Source organism: Panthera pardus, unplaced genomic scaffold, assembly GCF_024362965.1.
Source record: "Panthera pardus isolate Hobbes unplaced genomic scaffold, ASM2436296v1 HiC_scaffold_20, whole genome shotgun sequence".
In the NCBI taxonomy this organism is placed as follows: Eukaryota; Metazoa; Chordata; class Mammalia; order Carnivora; family Felidae; genus Panthera; species Panthera pardus.
This window is the reverse complement of record NW_026526766.1, coordinates 79,543,235-79,565,998: the sequence shown is the minus strand read 5'-3', so window position 1 is coordinate 79,565,998 and position 22,764 is coordinate 79,543,235. Positions and strand designations below refer to the sequence as shown.

Sequence of the window (22,764 nt, the reverse complement as noted above, 5' to 3'; positions counted from 1 at the left end):
AATCGCCTCGGCTCCGCCTGGGGTGGCCTCGGCCGCCGCCCCCACCGCAGCCGACAGCCTGTGGCTTTGGGGCCCAGAGGCCGCCCGCGAGGCCATTTAAGCTTCTGTGGGTCCTCATCGTCACCACTCCGCTTGCCGGGCATTTGACGCGCCTTCGCTCTGGAAGGGAAATACGCAAGGCGACCGGAAAGTCAGCCTGCGGGACCCACCGAGCGGCGCCCACGATGACGCCCCGCCGCCACCCCCGCAACCACCGGCAACAGTTGGCTCGGCCCTTGACGGCCCCTGTCTCGCGAGGCTTGGCGGCCCCCCAGGCGCTCGCGCTGCCCGCCGGCCCCATATCGCTATTGGCGCGGCCGGGGCAGCTTGCGGCGGCGGCCGAAAGCCCGGGAAGGGAGGCTGCGCCCCGCAGATCTCGCGAGGCTCGGAGAGGCGCGCCGCGAGCCGGGAGTGTGCGGCCGCGGGAGCCCCCGCAGGAGGTGCACGATGGCGGCCCAGGCGCTGGCGCTGCTGAGGGAGGTGTCGCGGCTGGAAGCGCCCCTGGAGGAGCTGCGCGCGCTTCAGTCGGTGCTGCAGACCGTGCCGCTCAGCGAGCTCCGCGAGCAAGCGGCGGAACTGCGCCTCGGCCCGCTTTTCTCCCTGCTCAACGAGAACCATCGGTGAGGCGACCCCAATGGAGGTCGAGGAGACGAGGGTGGCTGGGAGGAGGGGACGGCTTTCCCCGGTCGCGGGGAGGCTTAAAACTCGCTGACACTTTAGCGGAAAGGACCCTGGGCCGGGAGGCCAGACACAGGGCTCAAGTCCAGCCTGTGAGGTGTGCCCGCTTCACTGCCTCATCCTTGAAATAGGAATTGGAGAGGGAAAGCGCGGTTGCTCACCGAGAAAGAGGCGCCGCAATATTCGCGTACAGGTTGGCGACGTTTGTCGTCTTAAGAGGGCCTGTCCTGGCACTTTGGCAAGATCCGTCAACATTTTAAATTTGCGTTGTCTTTTGATCCATAGGCAGTGAACACGCAGGCATGCTCGCACTCAAAATGTACTGTATGTATAAGGATAGTCGTAACAGAAGTGACAGCAAAAAACTAGCAACAACCTGAATGTCCATTAAAAGGGAATCGTAAATAAATTGTGCTTCATTGCTATATCACCCTGTGCCGCTATTAGAAAAACTAAGGTAGATCTATATATGGGGACGTGGGAAAAACTCTAATATATGTTGTTGAACGGAAAAAGAAAATTGTAGGAGTTTATGATCCCATTATATGTAATGTTTTTAAGTCCCCCCCCCCCCCCCCCCGGCTAGTATGGCATTGAGAATATCTGAAAGGTACAGCAGAAACTATTAATATAAAAGTGGGATTTCGGATGGCAACTTTTTTCATTTTAGGCCCATCTGTAGTGTTTGATTAAAAAGCACTTTGCGGTTGATCGTTTGATAATTTAAAAACCGTTGAACAATGTTTGGGATCCAGAAATGTAAAAGTGACAAGGTAATAAAGTCGCTGGATCAACACTGGATGATTCCAGGGGGCTTTCTTGGCTGTAACTTTCTGAGATTCCTCCCTTTTTTTAATACATGTTCCCCTTCATGCAGTCCATTAGTTAACATTGTTCAGTTCTGCCTATGAAATCTCTTCTTTTCTGTCCTGTTTAATTTAGGCCCTCGTCTTCGCCCTCTTGCTAGGTCTGGTGCATTAGTCTGACTTCTCACTAGGTTTAAGCTTCCTTTGCCAGCGTGCCCTTCCCATACTGCAACCACAGTGAACTTCTTGGATCATTTGACTCATATTTTTTGCATGGTCTCCCATTGTCTGCAGTATAGAATCATGGCTTCTTTTTCTGGCATTTGGGCCCTTACCTTGTATTTCCATCCTCCTTTTCCCAGCCTCATCTTTTCCCTCTGTTCCTCTACAGGTCCTTCATCTGCTTCAGCTACCGTGTGGCACCATTTACTTTCCCTTGAGCATGACTTGGCACTTTCCTGTGTACATGCCAGTCCTTCTAATGAAATGCCCTCCCTCCGTCCAAATTCTGTCCATTCTTTAAAGCCCAGGTCAAGTGCCATCTCCTCCAAAATGTTTTACTCGGCCACTCCAGTTTCAAGCGACTGGTCCTCAGATCTCCTGAGAGATATTATCATTATTTCTGTTAATGGTACTTGCCACTGTTGCGTTATATTATAGTTCTTTATGTGGTTATTTCTAGTTTGAAAATTCTTTAAAGGCAGGGGCCATACTTTGTTCATCTCTACGTCCCTCTTAGGATGCAGCACATAGTATAATATACACTGCATAAAAGATTAGATTCATAAATTTTCAAGAGGCCACTTTATATCATGGATCAGGAAAATTTCAAAAGTCCTACCATAAGTTAACGCCAGAGATACAGTAGGAGCTGAAATGAATGGGAGTTTGTAGAATGAGGTCCATGGAGGACGTGTTTTACCAAATGAAGGAGCCGTGCCGTAGGAGACAATTTGAGTGGAAATTGGCAGACAGGGTAATTCAGAATGGGGTACATAGTAGATACCAATTGCAATTTGTGGGAATAATTCTTCTGCAGATAGTAGATGGGCAGTCTTGAGATCTATTTCTATTATCCTGCCTCAACTACCCAGGTTCCTATATATTGGTTTAGAATCTGATCTAATAGATACAAATCTAGAATCTTGACGAGAGTTTTTATGAGAGAAAGTAAGTTCTAAGACTACTGCTTTACAACGTGGAGACTGTAAATTATTAACTCTTTGGCTTTTTGGTATAAAGGACCACATGTGGCCTGAAATTTGTGCACTATACAGTTTAACCTATGGCTGCTTTAAAAAGCGGGGGTGGGGGGGGCACCTGGGTGGCTCAGTCGGTTAAGTGTCCGACTTCAGCTCAGGTCACGATCTCACAGTCCATGAGTTCTAGCCCCGCATTGGGCTCTGTGCTGACAGTTCGGAGCCTGGAGCCTGCTTCAGATTCTGTCTCCATCTCTCTGCCCCTGCTCTCTCTTTCTCTGTCTCTCTCTCAAATATTAAAAAAAAATTTTTTTAAGCTTTATTGAGATATAATTTACGTAAAATAAACTGCACATAATGAAATATACAATTTGACAGGTATCAACTTATGTCTATACCCATGAAACCATCACCACAATCAAGATAGCAAAGCTATCTCTGAGCCCCAGAAGTTTCCTTGTGCCTCTTTGTTGAATCCCTTTTCACCTCAGCCAGGCAACCACCGATCTCTATAGATGAGTTTGCCTTTTTTTTAAGAGTTCTATACAAATGGAATCCTACAGTATGTACTCGGGCTTCTTTCACTCATCATTTTATTTTTTTCAATATAAACAAAATTTATTCAGTAACAGAAAATTGCTTCTGTGCAGTTTCTCGTGTACTATGTTTTTTTTTTAATTTTTTTTTTTTTAACGTTTATTTTTGAGACAGAGAGAGACAGAGCATGAACGGGGGAGGGTCAGAGAGAGGGAGACACAGAATCTGAAACAGGCTCCAGGCTCTGAGCTGTCAGCACAGAGCCTGACGCGGGGCTCGAACTCACGGACCGCGAGATCATGACCTGAGCCGAAGTCGGACGCTTAACCGACTGAGCCACCCAGGCGCCCCAACGTGTACTATGTTTTAACATAAAGGGGATATTTTACAATTATAAGCATCTGGTGACAGATTCATAGCTGTTAGTGACAGCAGAAGCTTCTAAATTAGTGTCCCGTTTTTTGAGTTTACTAATTTTTCTTAAACAAAGTAATTATGATTGTTTAAAGCCACGGTCCTAACAGACCCATATGAGGAAAGCATACTGTCTGAAAAGAATATAAAATAAAATGTAAAATAAAAAGTATTTAGAATTATTTCATAAACAGAATTATTTGATTTGTTATTTCTTCTGAGAAAATTATCTTTGTGGGGAGCCTGGGTGGCTTAGTCAGTTAAGCGTTCAGCTTCGGCTCAGGTCATGATCTCATGGTTCGTGAGTTCAAGCCCTGCGTCGGGCTCTCTGCTGTCATTGCGGAGCCTGCTTCGGATCCTCTGTCTCCTTCTCTCTGTGTCCCTCCCCCGCTCATGTGCACACTCTCTCTCTCAAAAACACACATGAAAGGGGCGCCTGGGTGGCTCAGTCGGTTAAGCAGCCGACTTCGGCTCAGGTCATGATCTCGTGGTCCGTGAGTTCAAGCCCCGCGTCAGGCTCTGTGCTGACAGCTCAGAGCCTGGAGCCTGTTTCAGATTCTGTGTCTCCCTTTCTCTGCCCCTCCCCCGTTCATGCTCTGTCTCTCTCTGTCTCAAAAATAAATAAACGTTAAAAAAAAAATTTTTTAAAAAAAAGTTTAAAAAAAAAACACATGAAAAAAATTCACTCCTCATTTTAAACTTTATGTGGTGTGGGTGAATACTTCATTCCTTTTTATTGCTGAGTAGTAGTCCCTTGTATGAATGCACCACAGTTTGATTATATTACAAATTACACTACTGTGAACATTTGTGACAAGTCTTTACGTAGACAAATTCTTTCTTTTTGAGTTAATACCTAGGAGTGAAATGGATGGCTCATATGATAGGTGTATGTTTAACTTTTTAAGAAGTTGCCTGTTTTCCCAAATGATTGTACCATTTTACATTCCCATTAGCACCGTATGAGAGTGGATTATAGGCCTAAATATAAAACCTAAAAAACTATAAAACTTCTAGAAGAAAACCTAGGAAAGAATTTCTGTGACCTTGGGTTGATGAAAGATTTCTTTGATGTGACACCAGAAGCATGATCCATAGAAGGAAAAATTGATAAATTGGACTTAATCAAAATTAAATACTCTGCTCTTCAAAGGTCACAGTTAAGAGTGAAAAGGCAAGTTACAAATGGAGAAGAATCTTAGTGAAGAATATATAACAAGGAAAGAATCCATCTTAAAAAATGGGCAAAGTATTTGAACAAGAAGATATATGGATGGCAAATAAGCACATGAAAAGATACCCAACGTCATTAGTCACTGGGAAATGCAAATTAAAATTACAATAACAGGGGCTCCTGGGTGGCACAGTCGGTTGAGCATCTGACTTCGGCTCAGGTCATGATCTGACAGCTCGTGAGTTCGAGCCCCGCGTCCGGCGCTGTGCTGACAGCTCGGAGCCTAGAGCCTGCTTCGGATTCTGTGTCTCCCTCTCTCTCTGCCCCTACCCCACTCTCATTCTGTCTCTGTCTCTCTCAAAAATAAATAAGCATTAAAAAAATAATACATAAAATTACAATAGCAGAGGCAATTCAAGTATCTATCAGCAGATAAATGGATAGACAAAGTGTGGTATATACATACCATGGAGTATTATTCGGCCTTAAAAAGGAAGGAACTCCTGACAGACTACCACATGGAGGAAACTTGAAGGCATCATGCTAGGTGAAATAAGCCAGTCACAGAAGGACAAATGCTAGGATTCCACTTAGATGAGGCACCTAGGGTAGTCACACTCACTGAGATGGAGAGTAGAATGGTGGTTGCTAGGGGCTCAGGGAAGGGGAGAAAGGGAAGTTTGTGGGTTTGTTTTTTTAAATTTTTTTTCATTTATTTATTTTTGAGAAACAGAGTGAGACAAAACGTGAGCGGGGGAGGGGCAGAGAGAGAAAGAGACACAGAATCTGAAGCAGGCTCCAGGCTCTGAGCAAGCAGTCAGCACAGAGCCAATGCGGGCCTCGAACCCACAAACTCTGAGATCATGACCTGAGCCGAAGTCGGACGCTCAACCGACTGAGCCACCCAGGCGCCCCCCGGGAAGTTTGTGTTTAATAGATACAGAGTTCCCATTGGGAAGATGAAAAAGTTGTGGAGATAGATACTAGTGATGGTTGCACAACCTGAATGAACCTTAGTGCACAGAACTATACATTAAGAAATGGATAGGAGTGCCTGGATGGCTCAGTCAGTTCAGCGTCCAACTTTGGCTCAGGTCATGATCTCACGGCTCGTGGGTTTGAGCCCCGTGTAAGGCTCTGCACTGGCAGCCCGGAGCCTGCTTTGGATTCTGCATCTCCCTCTCTCTCTGCCCCTCCCCCCTTGTGCGTGCGCGCGCGCTCTCTCTCTCTCTCTCTCTCTCTCCCAAAAATAAATACATAAACATTTTTTTAAATGGTTAAAATGGTAAATTTCATGGTATATATGGTCACGGTTTTTAAAAAAGGAAAAGTGGGGTGCCTGAGTGGCTCAGTCAGTTAAGCGTCAGACTTCGGCTCAGGTCATGATCTCATGGTTCACGGGTTCCAGTGCCGCATCGGGCTCTGTGCTGACAGCTCGGAGCCTGAAGCCTGCTTCATAGATTCTGTCTCCCTCTCCCTCTGGCCCTCCCCCTCTCATACTCTGTCTCTCTCTCTCTCTCTCAAAAATAAATTAAAAGAAAAAAAAAAACGTTAAAAAAATAAGGAAAAGAAACCCATAACCATTAACAGTCACTCTCCATTCCTCTTCTCTGCCCCTGCCCCAGCCCCTGGCCACCGGGAATCTGCTTTCTGTCTTTATGGATTTGTCTGTTCTGGACAATGATATAAATGGAATCATCATCAAAAGGAAGCCTTTTCTGTTCTGGCTTCTTTCACTTAGCATAGTATTTCCAAACTTTATCCATGTTGTATAATATTCCACTGTATGGATAAAATTATTTATCCACTCATTAATTTATGGACATTTGGGGTGTTCCTATTGCTATGAACATTCACGTACAAATTTTTGTGTGGACGTATGGTCTCAATTATCTTGGGTATAAACATTCTTAATTATTTCCTTAGGTCCAGTTATACAAAATGCAATCCCTAGGTTATAAGAAATTTGTTTATTTTTAAAGCTTTTGTTATGTATTGCTTAATCGACTTCTAGAAAGGTTGTATTGGTTTAATTGTATACTCCTATTAGCAGTACATGAGTGCCTATGGTACTGCCCATTAAGAGAAAAGGAAGTATTCTTTTTTTTATTTTTTTATTTTTTTATGTTTATTCATTTTTGAAAGACAGAGAGAGACAGAGCACAAGCAGGGGTGGGACAGAGAGAGAGGGGGACACAGAATCTGAAGCAGGCTCCAGGCTCTGACCTGTCAGTCAGCACAGAGCCCTACGCGGGGCTCGAACTCACCAACGGTGAGATCATGACCTGAGCCGAAGCTGGATGCTCAACCGACTGAGCCACCCAGGTGCCCCGAAAAGGAAGTTATTCTTAAAACACCTTTTATATCTACAACTAGTAGTCATCAAGTTGTGATTAATTTACCTCTTTAATTGCTCCTGAATCTCTTCCCTCTTCTCCATCCCCCCTGCTACTCCCCTGTTTCACTTCTTCATCACCTGCCTTCTGACTGAAAAATTCTTTCTCTAACTTATACAGAGTGATTTCCTCAAGTCAGATCTCATCATGTTACTTCTTGGCTTAAAACCCCTTGATGACTTGCCATTGCCTTGTGCAAAGAGTCTGAATTCTGTAGCATGACAAAAAATGGCCTATCAGAATCTGGCTTCTGTGCATCTTTCTTATTTCATTTCTTGCCATTCATCCTTCCCCTTTTACCTTCTTCCCACTCCTCTCCCATTCTTATCCCAGTCATATGGAGCTTCTTATACTTCCTTGAATGTATAACCCTATCTCTGTCCTCTGTGCCTTTTATGTTGTCCCTCTACCTAGAACACCTTTGTCCTCCTAGATAATTCCCACTTTTTTTTTAAATGAAGCTCAGGTATTACCCCTTGGGGAGGCCTCCCTGAACCCTGTGTTCTTTTTTGAGCTCCCACGGCTTCCTACCCTAACCTATAGCATTTGTCCACCTGGATTATAGTTGCTTTTCTGTTTTTCTGTGTTTTCCGTTAGACTATGCTCATTGAGTCTAGAGTATATATATTATCCTTCTTTGTAGCCCCAGCGCAAGCATGGCACATAATAGATACTTAGTAAATCTTTAATAAATTAGTAGAAGCTAGTGTTTTAAAGGGAGGTCTGTGTGTAAGTGATCCTCATTGAGCCAGTCTTCAGATATTAATAGGTTGTTACTTCCTACCTTGCAGGGCACAAACTAATGAGATCTGTGATGTCTCCTTTAGGGAACAGACCACTTTGTGTGTATCCATTCTGGAGAGATTGCTCCAAGCTGTGGAGCCAGTTCACGTGGCCCGGAACCTCAGGGTTGACCTTCAGAGGGGACTGACTCACTCCAATGATTCCGTAAAAATTCTCACTCTGTCCCAGGTATGAAATTCTACTAGCACATAATAAAGGAGCTGACATTTACTGACCACCTGCTCTGGGCCAGGCTGTACGCTGGGTGCCAAAGACAGAAGGATGAAGAAAATATGATCTCTCTCTGTCCCTAAGAAGTGTCTATTCTAGTGTGCATGGCTAACTAACCAGGAGGAATAAGCTAAAGTAAGAAGTTCTACCAAGTATTATCTGAAATAGTCATTCATCAAATACTGACTGATCCTTTTAATGCCAGGCATTGTACCGTATACTCTTAAAGCTACCAAGATAAATAAAGCCTATTTCTTTCCTTCAAAGAACTCCTCGTCTAGAGAAGGTATTGCCATGTTAGGTCTTATTATAGTGGCATGAAAAAGTACTGTTGTGAAGGTCACTAAACCAAGAAATTGAGACAGTAACTCCTGTCACCCAGATAACCAAAATACCCTACTATTTGGGAAAAGAGCTGCTGCTGAGGATTATCTTGTTGAGATGTTAGGACCCGAGCAGTTACTTACCCAGTAGGTTTTCAAGTACTGTTTTTTCTTTTCTCCTCTAGAAGTGTTAATTCAACAAAAAGGCGGAAAGTAATTGATTTTTCTTTGACCATTTATGTGCCAGACACTGTAATACATGCTTTTCCTATTTAGTCTCATTTAATCTTCATAACAATCCTACAATTAAGTATTCTCATTTTATAGATAAGAAATTAGGTTCAAAGAAGTTAATTTGCTAGTTGATGGAACTAGCATTTGTATTGTTTTCTCTCACTGAAATGTCTCAACTCTTTATCTACCATTTATTTTTTTTTTCTTTCTTTTCAATAATGTGACTATACCCATAAGTGTGTTCAGCTTTAATGAATTTGGGTCATTTGGAATTTTTAATGGCTTGTCTTATACCTGTAATCTGTAACCCCTAAAATAACAGCACACTAAGGGAATTTCTGATTACTTTTTTATTTCAGGTCGGAAGAATTGTTGAAAATTCTGAGGCTGTTACTGAGATTCTAAATAATGCTGAATTACTAAAACAAATTGTTTATTGTATTGGTGGAGACAATCTGTCTGTAGCTAAAGCGGTGAGTCACCTAGAACCATCAGCTTAAACATGCACCGTATCCTGAAAAACAAAGAAAGACCTTCTGGACTGAGAGGTGAAAGTTGAGTACGGATGATTTGTATAGTTGTTTTCACAACCTCATGTAGATGGTATCAGATACGTAAAAAATGTTGAACAAATACCAGTAAACCCTTTCCTTTTTTCTAGATTAAGCATATCTAAATTATCCGTCATAGAGCTTGTATTAGGTTGCTTGATAAGGAAAAAAAAATGTACATAATCTGTTTTCTATAGGCAATACTATGTGTCTTTTTCAGTTTTAAATAACGATAGCTAAAACATAGCGAATGGTCATTGGGGAAGATGCGTTCCATACACCGATTTCACATCGATATCATGAAGTAGATACTAATATTCTGCATGTTTATGACTTAAGAGATATTTTCTTTCCTTATAAGGCCATTAAATCCCTGTCAAGAATATCATTAACCCAGGCTGGACTGGAGGCTTTGTTTGAAAGCAATCTGCTGGATGATTTGAAAAGGGTAATGAAAACAAATGACGTTGTTCGGTACAGAGTGTATGAGGTAAGACTAAAAGCATACTTCCTGATGCCTACAATTCAGAATGCACTAGAGCTTCCACTGGAAGGCAAGATAGCTTGTTTACCATGCATTTACTGAGTATGTAGTCTGTGTTAGGCTCTGTATTTGACGCTGGAGATGTGGGGGTGAGCTCCCAGCCTAGTGTGTGAAACAGTCATGTGAAAAATATTTACAGTACACTATATTAACTACTATAATAGAGTAGATAACATTAAAACTAGACTTTGAAATCGTTACAGTAGGTCGATGAAGAAATGGCTCTTATTTGCACCCACTTTGTGCTTAGTATGGTGCTAAATCTCCACATATATTGTCTTTGACTTTTACAGTAAACCACATACGTTATTACTGTTAACCTCACTGCTGATGGAATAGCTGACCCAGACCACACAGTTAATAGGCTGCATATTCAAAATGAACCCTTGACTGTCTAATTCCCTGTTCAAAACACTTTCTTACTTTGCATGTCTTAACACCATCCTAACCCGGTTTCCCTTCTGCCTCTCTAGCTGTTTCATCTTAGTCTCCTGGCTCATTATCCTCAATTGAACTTTCAATTGTTGAAGTTCATAAAAGTAAATTCCCAAACCCTGTTCTCACTGTATATTCATGTCCAGGCGATTTTGTTCATCTTATGATTTCAGTTCCTATCTGAATGAGATGACTCCGTAAACCAACCCAGACCTCGCTTCCTTTTTCTTTTAAGTTTATTTATTTATTTTGAGAGAGAGAGCGCAAGAGTGAGTGAGCGAGCAAAATTGGGGAGGGGGAGAGGGAGAGGGAGAATCCGAAGCAGGTTCCCCATTCAGCACAGAGCCCAACACAGGGTTCGAACCCATGAACCACGAGATCATGACTTGAGCCAAAACCAAAAGTCAGATGCTCAACTGACTAAGCCACCCAGGTGCCCACCCCCAGACCTCTCTTCTTAACTCAGACCCTCACGTTCAGCTGCTTACTCAGTGTTCCCCCTTTGGACCTAGGTATTCTAGGCCCCTCACACTCATGCTCCAACCAAACTCCTAAGCTTCTTAACCCAGCCCATTCTCCAATAAAAAAACAACAGCAACAAATTAGCCCTGTGTCACAGTCAGCATGGTTGGGTATTAGAACTTGAGCTTATTCTCTGTGAGACCCTATTTTCCCTGCCACATATCCATTAGGTCATCGTATTGTGCCGGTTTTACTCACATCCATGTGCTGGTCTTCCTTGGTATAATCACCACCGCCCTAGTCTAAGCTACCAGTATCTCACACCTGGACTACTGTTGTATTTGCATCTCACCTGGTCTCATCCATTTTTGGCACCACTGGTCTATTTTCAGACGCAGTCAGGATGATCTTCTAAAAATTCAAATCTAGGGCCACCTGGGTGGCTCAGTCGGTTAAGCAACTGACTTCGGCTCAGGTCATGATCTCACAGTTTGTGAGTTCAAGCCCTGTGTCGGGCTCTGTGCTGACAGCTCAGAGCCTGGGGCCTGTTTCAGATTCTGTGTCTCCCTCTCTCTTTGCCCGTCCCCCACTCGCACTCTGTCTCTCTCTCTCTCTCTCTCTCTCTCCCTCAAAAATAAATAAATATTTTTAAAATATTTTAAAAGTAAGTAAATAATAAATAAAAATTCAAATCTGGTTCTATCATTCCTCTGCTGAAAACCCTTCAGTGCCCTATATCTCTCAGTAAGCCCTCAGGACATACTTGTGGAATGAGTAAGTAAATGACTGATAGAATGTATGAATGGAATGATTTTTAGCAATCTTATCGCTCATTCAGGCTTTTGTACCCTGATTTATGGATTGATGATTTAAGGGAGAGAAAAAAAAAAAAGCACAGCTACAACCAGACATAATGGAGTATTTCTGTGCCAAAACAATTTCTCACAGGTTCAATGAGATTTTTCCAGTCGTGGAGACAAATAATGGATTTTTTTTAAAAATTCAGTTATATAAAGTACCTAGTCCTGTGTTTAATTTAAAATGAGATCTAACAGGTTTGGGCTGTTTTGACCTTTCAGCTTTTTCTGTTTTTTTCTTCCAGTTAATTGTGGAGATTTCTTCTGTGTCACCAGAATCTTTAAACTACTGTACCACCAGTGGATTGGTAACCCAGCTTCTCAGAGAGCTGACTGGGGAGGATGTGCTGGTCAGGTGTGTTGACTGAGAGAGTTCTTAAAGCAAAATGTCTTCTTTGAGAGGTCCGGGGAGCAGCTTTGGGACTTAGGGCAATCTTCCCTATTAGAACCTGGACCTGGGTTACAATCTCTTGACCACTGTCCTAAAGAAGGGGCCTTTAGAAAAAGCTCAGGTTATTCGTGACAATATACTAAAACTTAGCAGAGCCACCCATGACAATCTACTTTAGGTTAACTGTGTTCCCTGTCCTTGGACATGTGTACTTTTGCAGTCACATGATAACTGCCATTTTGTATTACTTAATATGTTATCTTACACATTTTTGGTTTTGTTAAATAATAGTACTATGGCATGATGGAAGAAACATGGGCTTTTGAAAATGAGCAAGACTTAGGCTTGCATGCATTTCTGCCACTTATTAGCTTTTGACCTTGAACAGATTATTGTAACCTTTCTACACCTCCATTTCCTCTTCTCTCAAATGGAACAGTAACAGCTCTAAAGAAGATATGACGATTGGAGCGCCTGGGTGGCTCAGTCAGCTAAGCGTCTGACTTCAGCTCAGGTCATGATCTTGCGGTTGACGAGTTTGAGACCCACATCGGGCTCTGTGCTGACAGCTCAGAGTCTGGAGCCTGCTTTTGGATTCTGTGTCTCCCTCTCTCTCTCTGCTCCTCCCCCACTCGCACTCCGTGTGTGTCTCTCTCTCTCAAGAATAAATAAAAACATCAAAAAAAAGAAAAAAGAAGATAATGGGGATTAAATGAATTGGCCAAAGAGACCAATACATTGGGTGACATAGGTCCTTAAAGAAATATTAATTCTAGTCTCTTCACTCCCAGCCCTCTACTCCCTAAGTCCTATTTAATATCTGCCAATGTTACCTTGTTGATATTCCACAGTTTACTAATACATCCTCACTGTTGAACACTTGGTTTGCTTCAAGTATTTTGCTATTTTTGTGCACACAGGTTTTTGTTTTCCTTACGTGATTTTCTGAATTTTTTTTTAATGTTTATTTATTTTTGAGAGAGAGCACAAGCAGGGAAGGGGCAGAGAGAGAGGGAGACAGAGAATCCAAAGCAGTCTCCAGGCTCCGAGCTGTTAGCACAGAGTGTGACACAGGACTCAAACCCATGAGCCATGAGATCATGACCAGAGTCAAAGTCATACACTAAACTGACTGAGCCACCCAGGCGCCCCTCCTTATGTGATTTTCTGATTGTTATGTTTTTTAAATGCGACTGAATTTGTTCAACTCATATGTATAAATCAGTCACGAGTTACACTGTTTAAAGCATTTGAGTTACATTGTTTCAAAGCATTCCTAATAAGGAAATTAATTTTTAAGAATTTTTTTAGCCTTATATCAAATTTTGTAACGTAGAAAAAAAACCCTGCAAATCATCTGTTAAAATACCTTAAGGTCAACTATAAAAATACTTTTAAAAAATTATTTGTGGAAATTTGATCACAGGTACCTATTACATGATACCAAGAATTTTTATCAATTTTTAAAATATGAGGACATGGCATTATAATTGTGTAAGGAACTGTTCATATTTTTTTTTTTTTTAATTTTTTTTAACGTTTATTTATTTTTGAGACAGAGAGAGACAGAGCATGAACGGGGGAGGGTCAGAGAGAAGGAGATACAGAATCCGAAACAGGCTCCAGGCTCTGAGCTGTCAGCACAGAGCCCGACGCGGGGCTTGAACTCACGGACCGCGAGATCATGACCTGAGCTGAAGTCGGACGCTTAACCGACTGAGCCACCCAGGCGCCCCAGGAACTGTTCATATTTTTTAAAGGTGCATACTGAAGTATGCAGGGATAAATGGCAAGTTGACTAGAATTTGATTTAAAATAATTCAGCAAAATAAAAATTAAAAAAAAATCTTTTAAGAAGTTGCTCTATTTTAGTGGAAACAATAATGGGCCTCAAGTCAAAAGTCAAAATTTAAACTATGTTAATCGTATGCAAAATTTTGGCATTTTAGAGCCACCTGTGTAGAAATGGTGACATCACTGGCGTATACTCAACATGGACGACAGTACCTTTCTCAAGAAGGAGTAATTGATCAGATTTCTAATATAATTGTTGGGGCAGATTCAGACCCTTTCTCTAGCTTCTATCTGCCAGGTAAGAAATACTGATTTCTGTGAAAATAATGGTGCATATTTTGTATCTGAGTTATCTCTGACAAGAGAGGCCAGAGATTATTTTCTGTAGAGCAGATCCCTGTACATTTTTTTTTTAATTCTTTTTAATGTTTATTTATTTTTGACAGAGCACATGCATGCGCATGAGCGGGGGAGGGGCAGAGAGAGAAGGAGACACAGAATCCGAAGCAGGCTCCAGGCTCTGAGCTGTCAGCACAGAGTACAGTGCAGGGCTTGAACCCACGAGCTGTGAGATCATGACCTGAACTGAAGTTGGATCCCTAACTGACTGAGCGACCCAGGTGCCCCTAGAGCAGGTCCCTTTAGATGATACCCATAGCCCCTTGATGAGGTGGAATATATTGCCCTGGGAGCCATGTATTGTTGAATCTGATTTTCTGGAAATACCATTGCTGTTTTGAGTATTAGGATAGTTTCCTTTGAACCTCAGTCAAAAGCAACATAAATTAAAATGCTATTAATGGGACGACTGGGTGGCTCAGTTGGTTAAGTGACTGACTTCGCTCAGGTCATGATCTCACAGTCCGTGGGTTCGAGCCCCACATCATGCTCTGTGCTGATGGCTCAGAGCCTGGAGCCTGCTTCCGATTCTGTGTCTCCCTCTCTCTCTCTGCCCCTCCCCTGCTTGCACTCTGTTTCTCTCTCAAAAATAAATAAACATTTAAAAAAAAACTTTTTTAATACTACTAATGACACAGTATATTTCACAAATTCATCAAATCTCTGTCGGAATCTTTAATATAGGATCTACTCTAGCCATTCTGTTGTAGGACATGGTTAATTAGTTTTCCTTGAGCGCTTGCAGAAATTGGAAATTTATTCCTTCCTTAAGTAGCCTAGCTTACTTCATTGATGAGCATCTCTGTTTAAAAATTTCCTGGGGTGGGACACATGGTTGGCTCAGTAGTCTGACTGGCTCAGGTCATGATCTCATGGTTCATGGGTTCGAGCCCTGTGTCAGGCTCTGTGCTGACAGCATGGAGCCTGGAGCCTGCTTCAGATTCTGTGTCTCCCTCTCTCTGCCCCTCCTGTGCTCATGCTCTGCCTCTCTCTCTCAAAAATAAACATTAAAAAAAAATTTTTTTTTTTTAATTTGTTCCTAATACTCCGAACTTGCCTTCCTCTAATTTATATCCAGTCGTCCTTGTTCTTTGCTCTTCCTCTTGTGTATGGCAGTGCTTCAGTATTTGAGCCCAGCTCCATTGACACCCTGGGGTTTCTGTTCTCAGGACCACATATCACAGGTCCTTCGGTATCTCCTAATGGTCTGATTTCTAGGTAATAGAGTACAGTGCATAACCATTCTCCCCTTCCTGGCCTGTAGTTTATTACTGTCCGTATGAAAACATAGGGCCCACATTTTATGTGTCCTTCCTTCTCTATTAATGTATATTCTTGTAGGGCACATGGGTGGCTCAGTCGGTTAAATGTCCTACTCTTGATCTTGGCTTAGGTCATGATCTCATGGTTAGTGAGACTGAGCCCTGTGTTGGGCTCTGAGCAGACAACACAGAGCCTGTTTGGGATTCTCTTTCCTCGCTCTCTTCCCTCCCCCACTCCGGTGCTCGTGCACTCTCTCAAAAATAATTAACATTTTTAAAAAAACGTATATTTTGGGGTGCCTGGGTGGCTCAGTCGGTTAAGTGTCCGACTTCGGCTCAGGTCATGATCTCACGGTCCGTGAGTTTGAGCCCCGCATTGGGCTCTGTGCTGACCGCTCAGAGCCTGGAGCCTGTTTCAGATTCTGTGTCTCCCTCTCTCTCTGATCCTCCCCTGTTCATGCTCTGTCTCTCTCTGTCTCAAAAATAAATAAACGTTAAAAAAATTTTTTTTTAAAAATAAAAATAAAAAACGTATATTTTTGGACATTTCTTCAGGGTTTGTGAAGTTTTTTGGAAACCTGGCTATCATGGATAGTCCTCAACAGATCTGTGAGCGTTATCCTGTCTTTGTGGAAAAAGTCTTTGAAATGACAGAAAGTCAGGACCCCACCATGATTGGCGTAGCAGTGGACACAATCGGAATCCTGGGATCCAATGTTGAAGGAAAACAAGTTTTACAAAAAACAGGTTGGTATGACTTATTTGGGTTTTCTTTAGGGATATCTTTGTTTTTGTCAACAATTCAATATATAAGCTCACTTGCTGGTGCAATAACTACATTGTAGAAACTATTCTTACAGATGGCAGTCTTTTTATTGTGACCTTGAACACATCCCTAGAAATTCTTACAATTATTACTGAATTTTTATTTGTTTATTTTTTACCAGGCTAGAGCAAGTACTGTGCCCCTTCTACACCTTCTTTGATAGTGTTCAAGGTCCAGAGACCATGGGCTATACTGCAAAAGACCTGGATTCATGTTCCAGTTCCAACACTGACTTAGCTTTTTTTTTTTTTTTTTTTAATATAATTTATTGACAAATTGGTTTCTTGAACTTCATGCCCTCACTTCATTACTTGAGGTCTTATTTTCTTCATTCATAAAAAGGATAAACAATCTCGGGATTGTGAATATTTAATAAAAACACACATTTGTTTTATATTTGTAATGTTCAGGAAGAAAAAGAAACAAAAATTTGTTATCAATTTTATGTTAAGAATGATACTTTTAAGGCATATCTGTGAGGAATTATTTATTTATTTTTTTAATCTTTATGGAATCTATTTATTTATTTTTTTACATATAATTTATTGTCAAGTTAGATAACATACAGTGTATACAGTGTGCTCTTGGCTTTGGGAGTAGATTCCCATCATTCATTGCTTACAAACATCTGTGAGTAATTTAAAGGACTGTGAATTCTATATGAAAACTAATATGGGCACAGTTAAAACCCTTACAGAGTATATGTTAATGTGCTACTGTCTATCACAATTGGTATCCTTATTAATATACTTTTCTAAGTGCTTTTGTGTATGATATGTAATCCTTATACAGTCCTGCAAAGAACATATTATGCATTCTCATTTTACAGATAAGGTAGCTGAAACTCAGAGAAGTTAACATTTTTTTAGATGATATAGACTGTGGATTTGCTACTCAAATCCAGGTCCTTTAATTCCAAATTCTCTACACTTTGTCTTTTGTATACGCTGCATTGCATCTGAATGTATGTTTTTGGCCTGTTACTTGGTCTCTGACTACGTGGGGGTTTTTTTGTTGGTTTTTTTTTTCTATTGTTTTTTTTTTCTCTTTAATTTATTTTGAGAGAGAGCATGGGAGGGGCAGAGAAGGAGAATCCCAAGCAGGCTCCACACTGTCAGCACAGAGCCTGATGCAGTTCTTGAGCTCACAAACCATGAGATCATGACCTGAGCCAAAGTCAGATGCTTGCCTGACTGAGCCACCCAGGCACCCCATCTGACTACATGTTTAATTTTGTGTTGGTTTAGGTTGGTAGAGGTCATAGTATATGAAAGCATACTTTAAAAAAATCTCATTGTTGGGGTGCCTGGGTGGCTCAGTCGGTTGGGCGGCCGGCTACAGCTCAGGTCATGATCTCATGGTCTGTGGGTTCGAGCCCCACATCGGGCTTTGTCCTGAGTGCTCAGAGCCTGGAGCCTACTTCGGATTCTGTGTCTCCCTCTCTCTCTGCCCCTTCCCTGCTTGCTCTCTCTCTCTCTTTCTCTCTCTCTCTCTCTCTCTCTCTCTCAAAAATGATAAACAATAAAAAAATTTCTTTTAAAGTTTTAAAAAAATCTCATTGTTCACTTCACACTCATTAGGATGGCTATAATGACAGAAAAATGACAAAAATAAATAAAAAGTGTTGACAAGGATGTAGAGAAATTCCCATATTTGGTGGCTATGTAAAATGGTACAGCTGCTGTGGAAAACATTATGGTGGTTCCTCAAAAAATTATACATAGAATTACCATATGACCCAGCAAACATGCTTCTAGATATACATGCAAAAGGATTGAAAGAAGGGACTCAAAAGATATTTGTGCACCTGTATTCATTACATTATTTACGATAGCCAAAAAAAGTAGAAACAATTCAAATGTTCATTGATGGATGAATAGATAGACAAAATGTGATATATACATACAATGAAATATCCAGCCTTAAAAGGGAAATGAAATTCTTGGGGTGTCTGGGTGGCTCATTTGGTTAAGCGTCTGACTTCAGCTCAGGTCATGATCTTGTGGTTCGTGAGTTCGAGCCTGGCATCAAGCTCTGTGCTGACAGCTCAGAGCCTGGAGCCTCCTTCAGAGTCTGTGTCTCCCTCTCCCTCTCTGCCCTTCCCCCCGCCCTCTCTCTCACAAATAAATAAACATGAAAAAAAATTCTATAAAAAAAAGGAAATGAAATTCTCATCCATGCTGTAACATGCAGAGACCTTGAAGACATTATGGCAAGTGCAATAAGCCAGACTCAAAAAGACAAATATTACATGACTCTATTTATATGAGGTTCTTACAGTAGTCACATATACAGAGACAAAGTAAAATACTGGTTATCAGGGGATGGACATAGACGACATGGAGAGTTACTGCTTAAATGAGTACAGAGTTTCCGTTTGAGATGAAGAAAACGTTCTGGAGACAGATAGTGATGATGGTTGCACAACAATAATGAATATACTTAATGTCACAGAGCTATATACTTAAAAATTGTTAAAATGATAAATTTTATGTGTATTTTACCACCATAAAAAATATTTTATTATCTTTCAAAGGAACTCGCTTTGAACGCTTGCTCATGAAAATAGGATATCAAGCAAAGAATGCCTCAACAGAGCTCAAAATTAGGTGTTTGGATGCAATTTCGTCTATTTTTTATATACCAGTAAGTACATTGGGAAATTAATGAAGGATAGTGGGATATGTTTGGGACAATAAATCTATAGAAGTCAACATAATCCTGGTTAACTTAATATAGATGGTATTCAACTTTTAGTAAAAGAAGATAATCCTCACTATGTTACTAGTGACATTTTTTTAGTTAAAGTGGAATCATCCAGTATTAGAACTGGAGAGAGGGGGCGCCCGGGTGGCTCAGTCAGTTAAGTGTCCAACTTTGATTCAGGTCATGATTCACGGTTGGAGGGTTTGAGCCCCGCATTGGGCCCTGTGCTGACAGCTCAGAGCCTGGAGCCTCCTTCGGATTCTGTGTCTCCCTCTCTCTTTCTGCCCCTCCCCTGCTCATGGTCTGTCTTTCTCTCTCTCAAAACTAAATAAACATTAAAAAAAAAATTTTTTTTTTTTAAAGAACTGGAGAGAGGACGCTAGAGATTGCCTAATCAACCCTATCAGAAAAACAAAACAAAACAAAACTGAGGAAGTCTGGAGCTGGATTTGGGAAAGAGTGCTCTGGACTTAGCAGAGATCACATAGCAAACTAATGACAAAGTGCCATCAGAATCCAGGTTTCCTGACTTCCAAAGGCTTGAGAGTTTTCATTTCTGTCATGTAGCCTGAGCAGCAGACTGATGACCTCCTGAGGATGACAGAATCCTGGTTTTCTTCTTTATCTCGGGACCCGCTGGAGCTCTTCCGTGGCATCAGTAATCAGCCCTTCCCTGAACTGCACTGTGCTGCCTTAAAAGTGTTCACGGTAGGCACCCTTGTCTTTTTCACCAGTCCTTCTGGGAAGAGGCTAGTTCAACACATGAGTACTTATGATGAGCTAGTGCCTCTGCCCTACCTTGGGGATACGCAAATGTGTAGTTTCTGCCCTCTATTAGTGTAGACTAATGGGGGAGACATGTGTAAACAGATTGTTTCAGCTCAAGATCTTAGGTGTTGTGGCAAGGTTTGAACAGGATTCCACAGGATCATAGAATCAATTCCAGATTCCTTATCTGACATCAAACAAGCCTTCTGTTGACCCAGCCCTAGTCTTCTTCCTGAGCCTTATTTCCCGCCATTCCCCTTCTGGCACCCAATGCTCTGGTGATACCAAACTGCTTACTTTATCTCTCTGGACTTTTACGTGCCCTCTACATTCAGCGCTGTTTCCCAACTTTGCTTGTTAACCTCTTACTCATTCTTGAAGGACTAGCTCAGGTATCTCTTCAGCAAGCTTTGCCCAAACCCACAACGTTGAGTTAAGCAGTGTCAGCTCTCGTAAAAGTTGCTTATTCATTATTTTAAAATTTGGAAAAGATTGCAAAGTAGAAACTTTTAAAATCACTTAAAATCAGACCTATTTTGTATATCTCCTTTTAATATTAGTGTTAGTGTCAGTTTTTATTTATTTACCTTTTTTTGGTAAAATATTTCAGACATCGGTAATACTTTCCTATCTCTGTCATTCCCCCCTTTCTTCCTCGCTCACTGTAATCACTGTCATGAATTCGGGGTTTACAAGCCTATACATGATTTTATACTTTTACTACATATGTGTGTATCTTTAAACAAATTACAGTATTTTGCATATTAAATTTTGTAAACAGTATCATGCTGTTTATATCATTCTGCACTTTGCTGTTTTCTTCAACATTTCTGTTTGTAGGGGTTGTCTGTGTTAAAAGTGGCAATTAGAAAGTCATTATTTCATTGTATAGCCACAGTGAATCATTCTCCTATCAATGAAGATTTCAGAGGTTCTCTGTAACAAATGGTTCTATAATGAACGTTCTGAAAATGTCATCCTGTGCACAAGCGTGAGAGTTTTTTCAGGATAGTCTTTTCTTCTCTGGTATTTGTTTTTATTTTTCCACTGTTGTGATTATGCCATGAGTATAATTTGGATCTACTTTTTTCATATCATAGATTTACCTATTCTTTATAAAAACTATTCTTAATGTTTATTTAATTTTCTCTTGCTATATACTAAAATTTACTCACCGATCCCCCACTATTAAGCATTTATATTATAATTTTCACACTATGATAACCATCTTTATGTACAAAGATTTAATATGTAGATTTAGATTTAATTAATATTTAGATTTATTTATTTAATTAAATATTTAATTAAAATTTAGATTAATATTTAATATTTAGATTATTTTCTTAAGATTTCTAGGAGAGAATTTTCTTAGGCAAAAAGTAACATTTTTAAGGTTCATGTGGCCAAAATTTTTTGTAAGGATTGTGCTATCCAAGTAACACATTTCACTTCTTAAGGCTCAGAGGAGTTGTGTTCTTTCTACCTTCTATTTCAGGCCATCGCAAATCAACCCTGGGCTCAGAAACTAATGTATAATAGTCCAGGGTTTGTGGAATATGTGATGGACCGGTCTGTGGAGCATGACAAAGCTTCAAAGGATGCCAAATATGAACTGGTTAAAGCACTTGCCAATTCCAAGACAGTTGCGGAAATCTTTGGGAACCCAAATTATTTGAGGCTCAGAACTTACCTGAGTGAAGGTCCATACTATGTGAAACCTATTTCCACAACAGCCGTGGAAGGAGCTGAATGATTTCTTCTAGAAGGTAGACCATTTTTTGACCAAAACTTCTCCTAAGGCATTTGACTTCACCAATGTTTTACAAAACAGAGACTTCCCTTCTCCCAGAATTAATCATGGAGTATCTAATGTAACTTTATCACATGCATTTGTGGTGTTTCTACATTGAAATACAGTGTGGAACCAGGAAAGCAGGCAAACTTGATCATAATTGCATCAGGTGTTTTTCAGATTTCTTTGACTGCCTTAATCTTTCCAAGAAGATGGAAGTTTTGTTCTCAGAAAATTTTCATGGACTTACCCCATTTTATTTAAAATTGTGCTTCAAATAGAATAATGGAACCAACTTGGTTCTGAATTCTCTTCACCACCTTTTTTGTTGTTCTATTCCCCCTTCTGATTCCACTTGCAAAGTCTTGGATATAAAGATTCTTTGAAAAATAATATGGAATTTTGAAATTATGTTCTCCATACTAAGAATAAATGCTTTTAATAAGGTGTCTTTGGATTTTTTTGTTACCATTATGGAAAATGGACAATAAATAAATCTTTTAAAAACATTTCTAGTGTTCTTCGCGTTTTTGTTGCTGATCATTGAATTTTGCTGGAGGAGTAAATGTTAAGGAGGAGTGGTAACATTCCTAAAGCAGGAAGACTCCCCAAACTCTTTTCTTATTGGTGGGCCATCAATTGTTGAGGGTTTTGCTTTTAATTTCTCAGATCCATCAAGTCAGTATTGAATTGATCAGAGAGAGATACTGACTCCTAATAACCAGAGTCAGATGGCAGCTAGTATATATAAACCAGGATGCCATCTCATTGATTAACAAAGGATGTGCTTTCTTTTCATTGACAAAATGTTCCCACCTCTTTCCAGTGCCCTGCTTTCTAACCGGAAGAGCACTCTGCATACCAATCCTCAGTCACAGGTTTCTGGGTGAGTGTGTTATCTGAGTGTGACCGTTCAGAATCCAGAGCTTTGTTTCTTTTAGGCCATGGTGATGTTGATAAACCATCCCTGCTCTGTAACAAAATGGTCCTCAAGTTCCTGGAGTTCTCTTGTCCCTGGATTGATCATTTCACATTGATCAAACAGTGTGAGATTCTCGGTTCCACCATCTCCTATATCCCTCTGTGGGTCTATTTCTTCGTGTGTTTCCATACTAATCATTTCTCTACAGCTAATACCACTAATTAGGCTACAGCAAAGTCTT

At 40.9% G+C, this 22,764-nt stretch overlaps 1 protein-coding gene across 1 annotated transcript; it reads left to right on the top strand.

Moving 5' to 3' along the window:
- The first annotated feature begins 374 nt into the window (after positions 1-374).
- On the top strand, positions 375-22,110 carry PSMD5 (proteasome 26S subunit, non-ATPase 5). Its single transcript, XM_019454011.2, has 10 exons — positions 375-659; positions 8,071-8,215; positions 9,174-9,287; positions 9,727-9,855; positions 11,909-12,018; positions 14,004-14,146; positions 16,065-16,256; positions 18,872-18,981; positions 19,609-19,749; positions 21,305-22,110. Exons 1-10 carry the CDS (start codon positions 487-489, stop codon positions 21,560-21,562), a joined length of 1,515 nt encoding a protein of 504 aa, XP_019309556.1. The 5' UTR covers positions 375-486; the 3' UTR covers positions 21,563-22,110.
- The last annotated feature ends 654 nt before the right edge of the window (positions 22,111-22,764 follow it).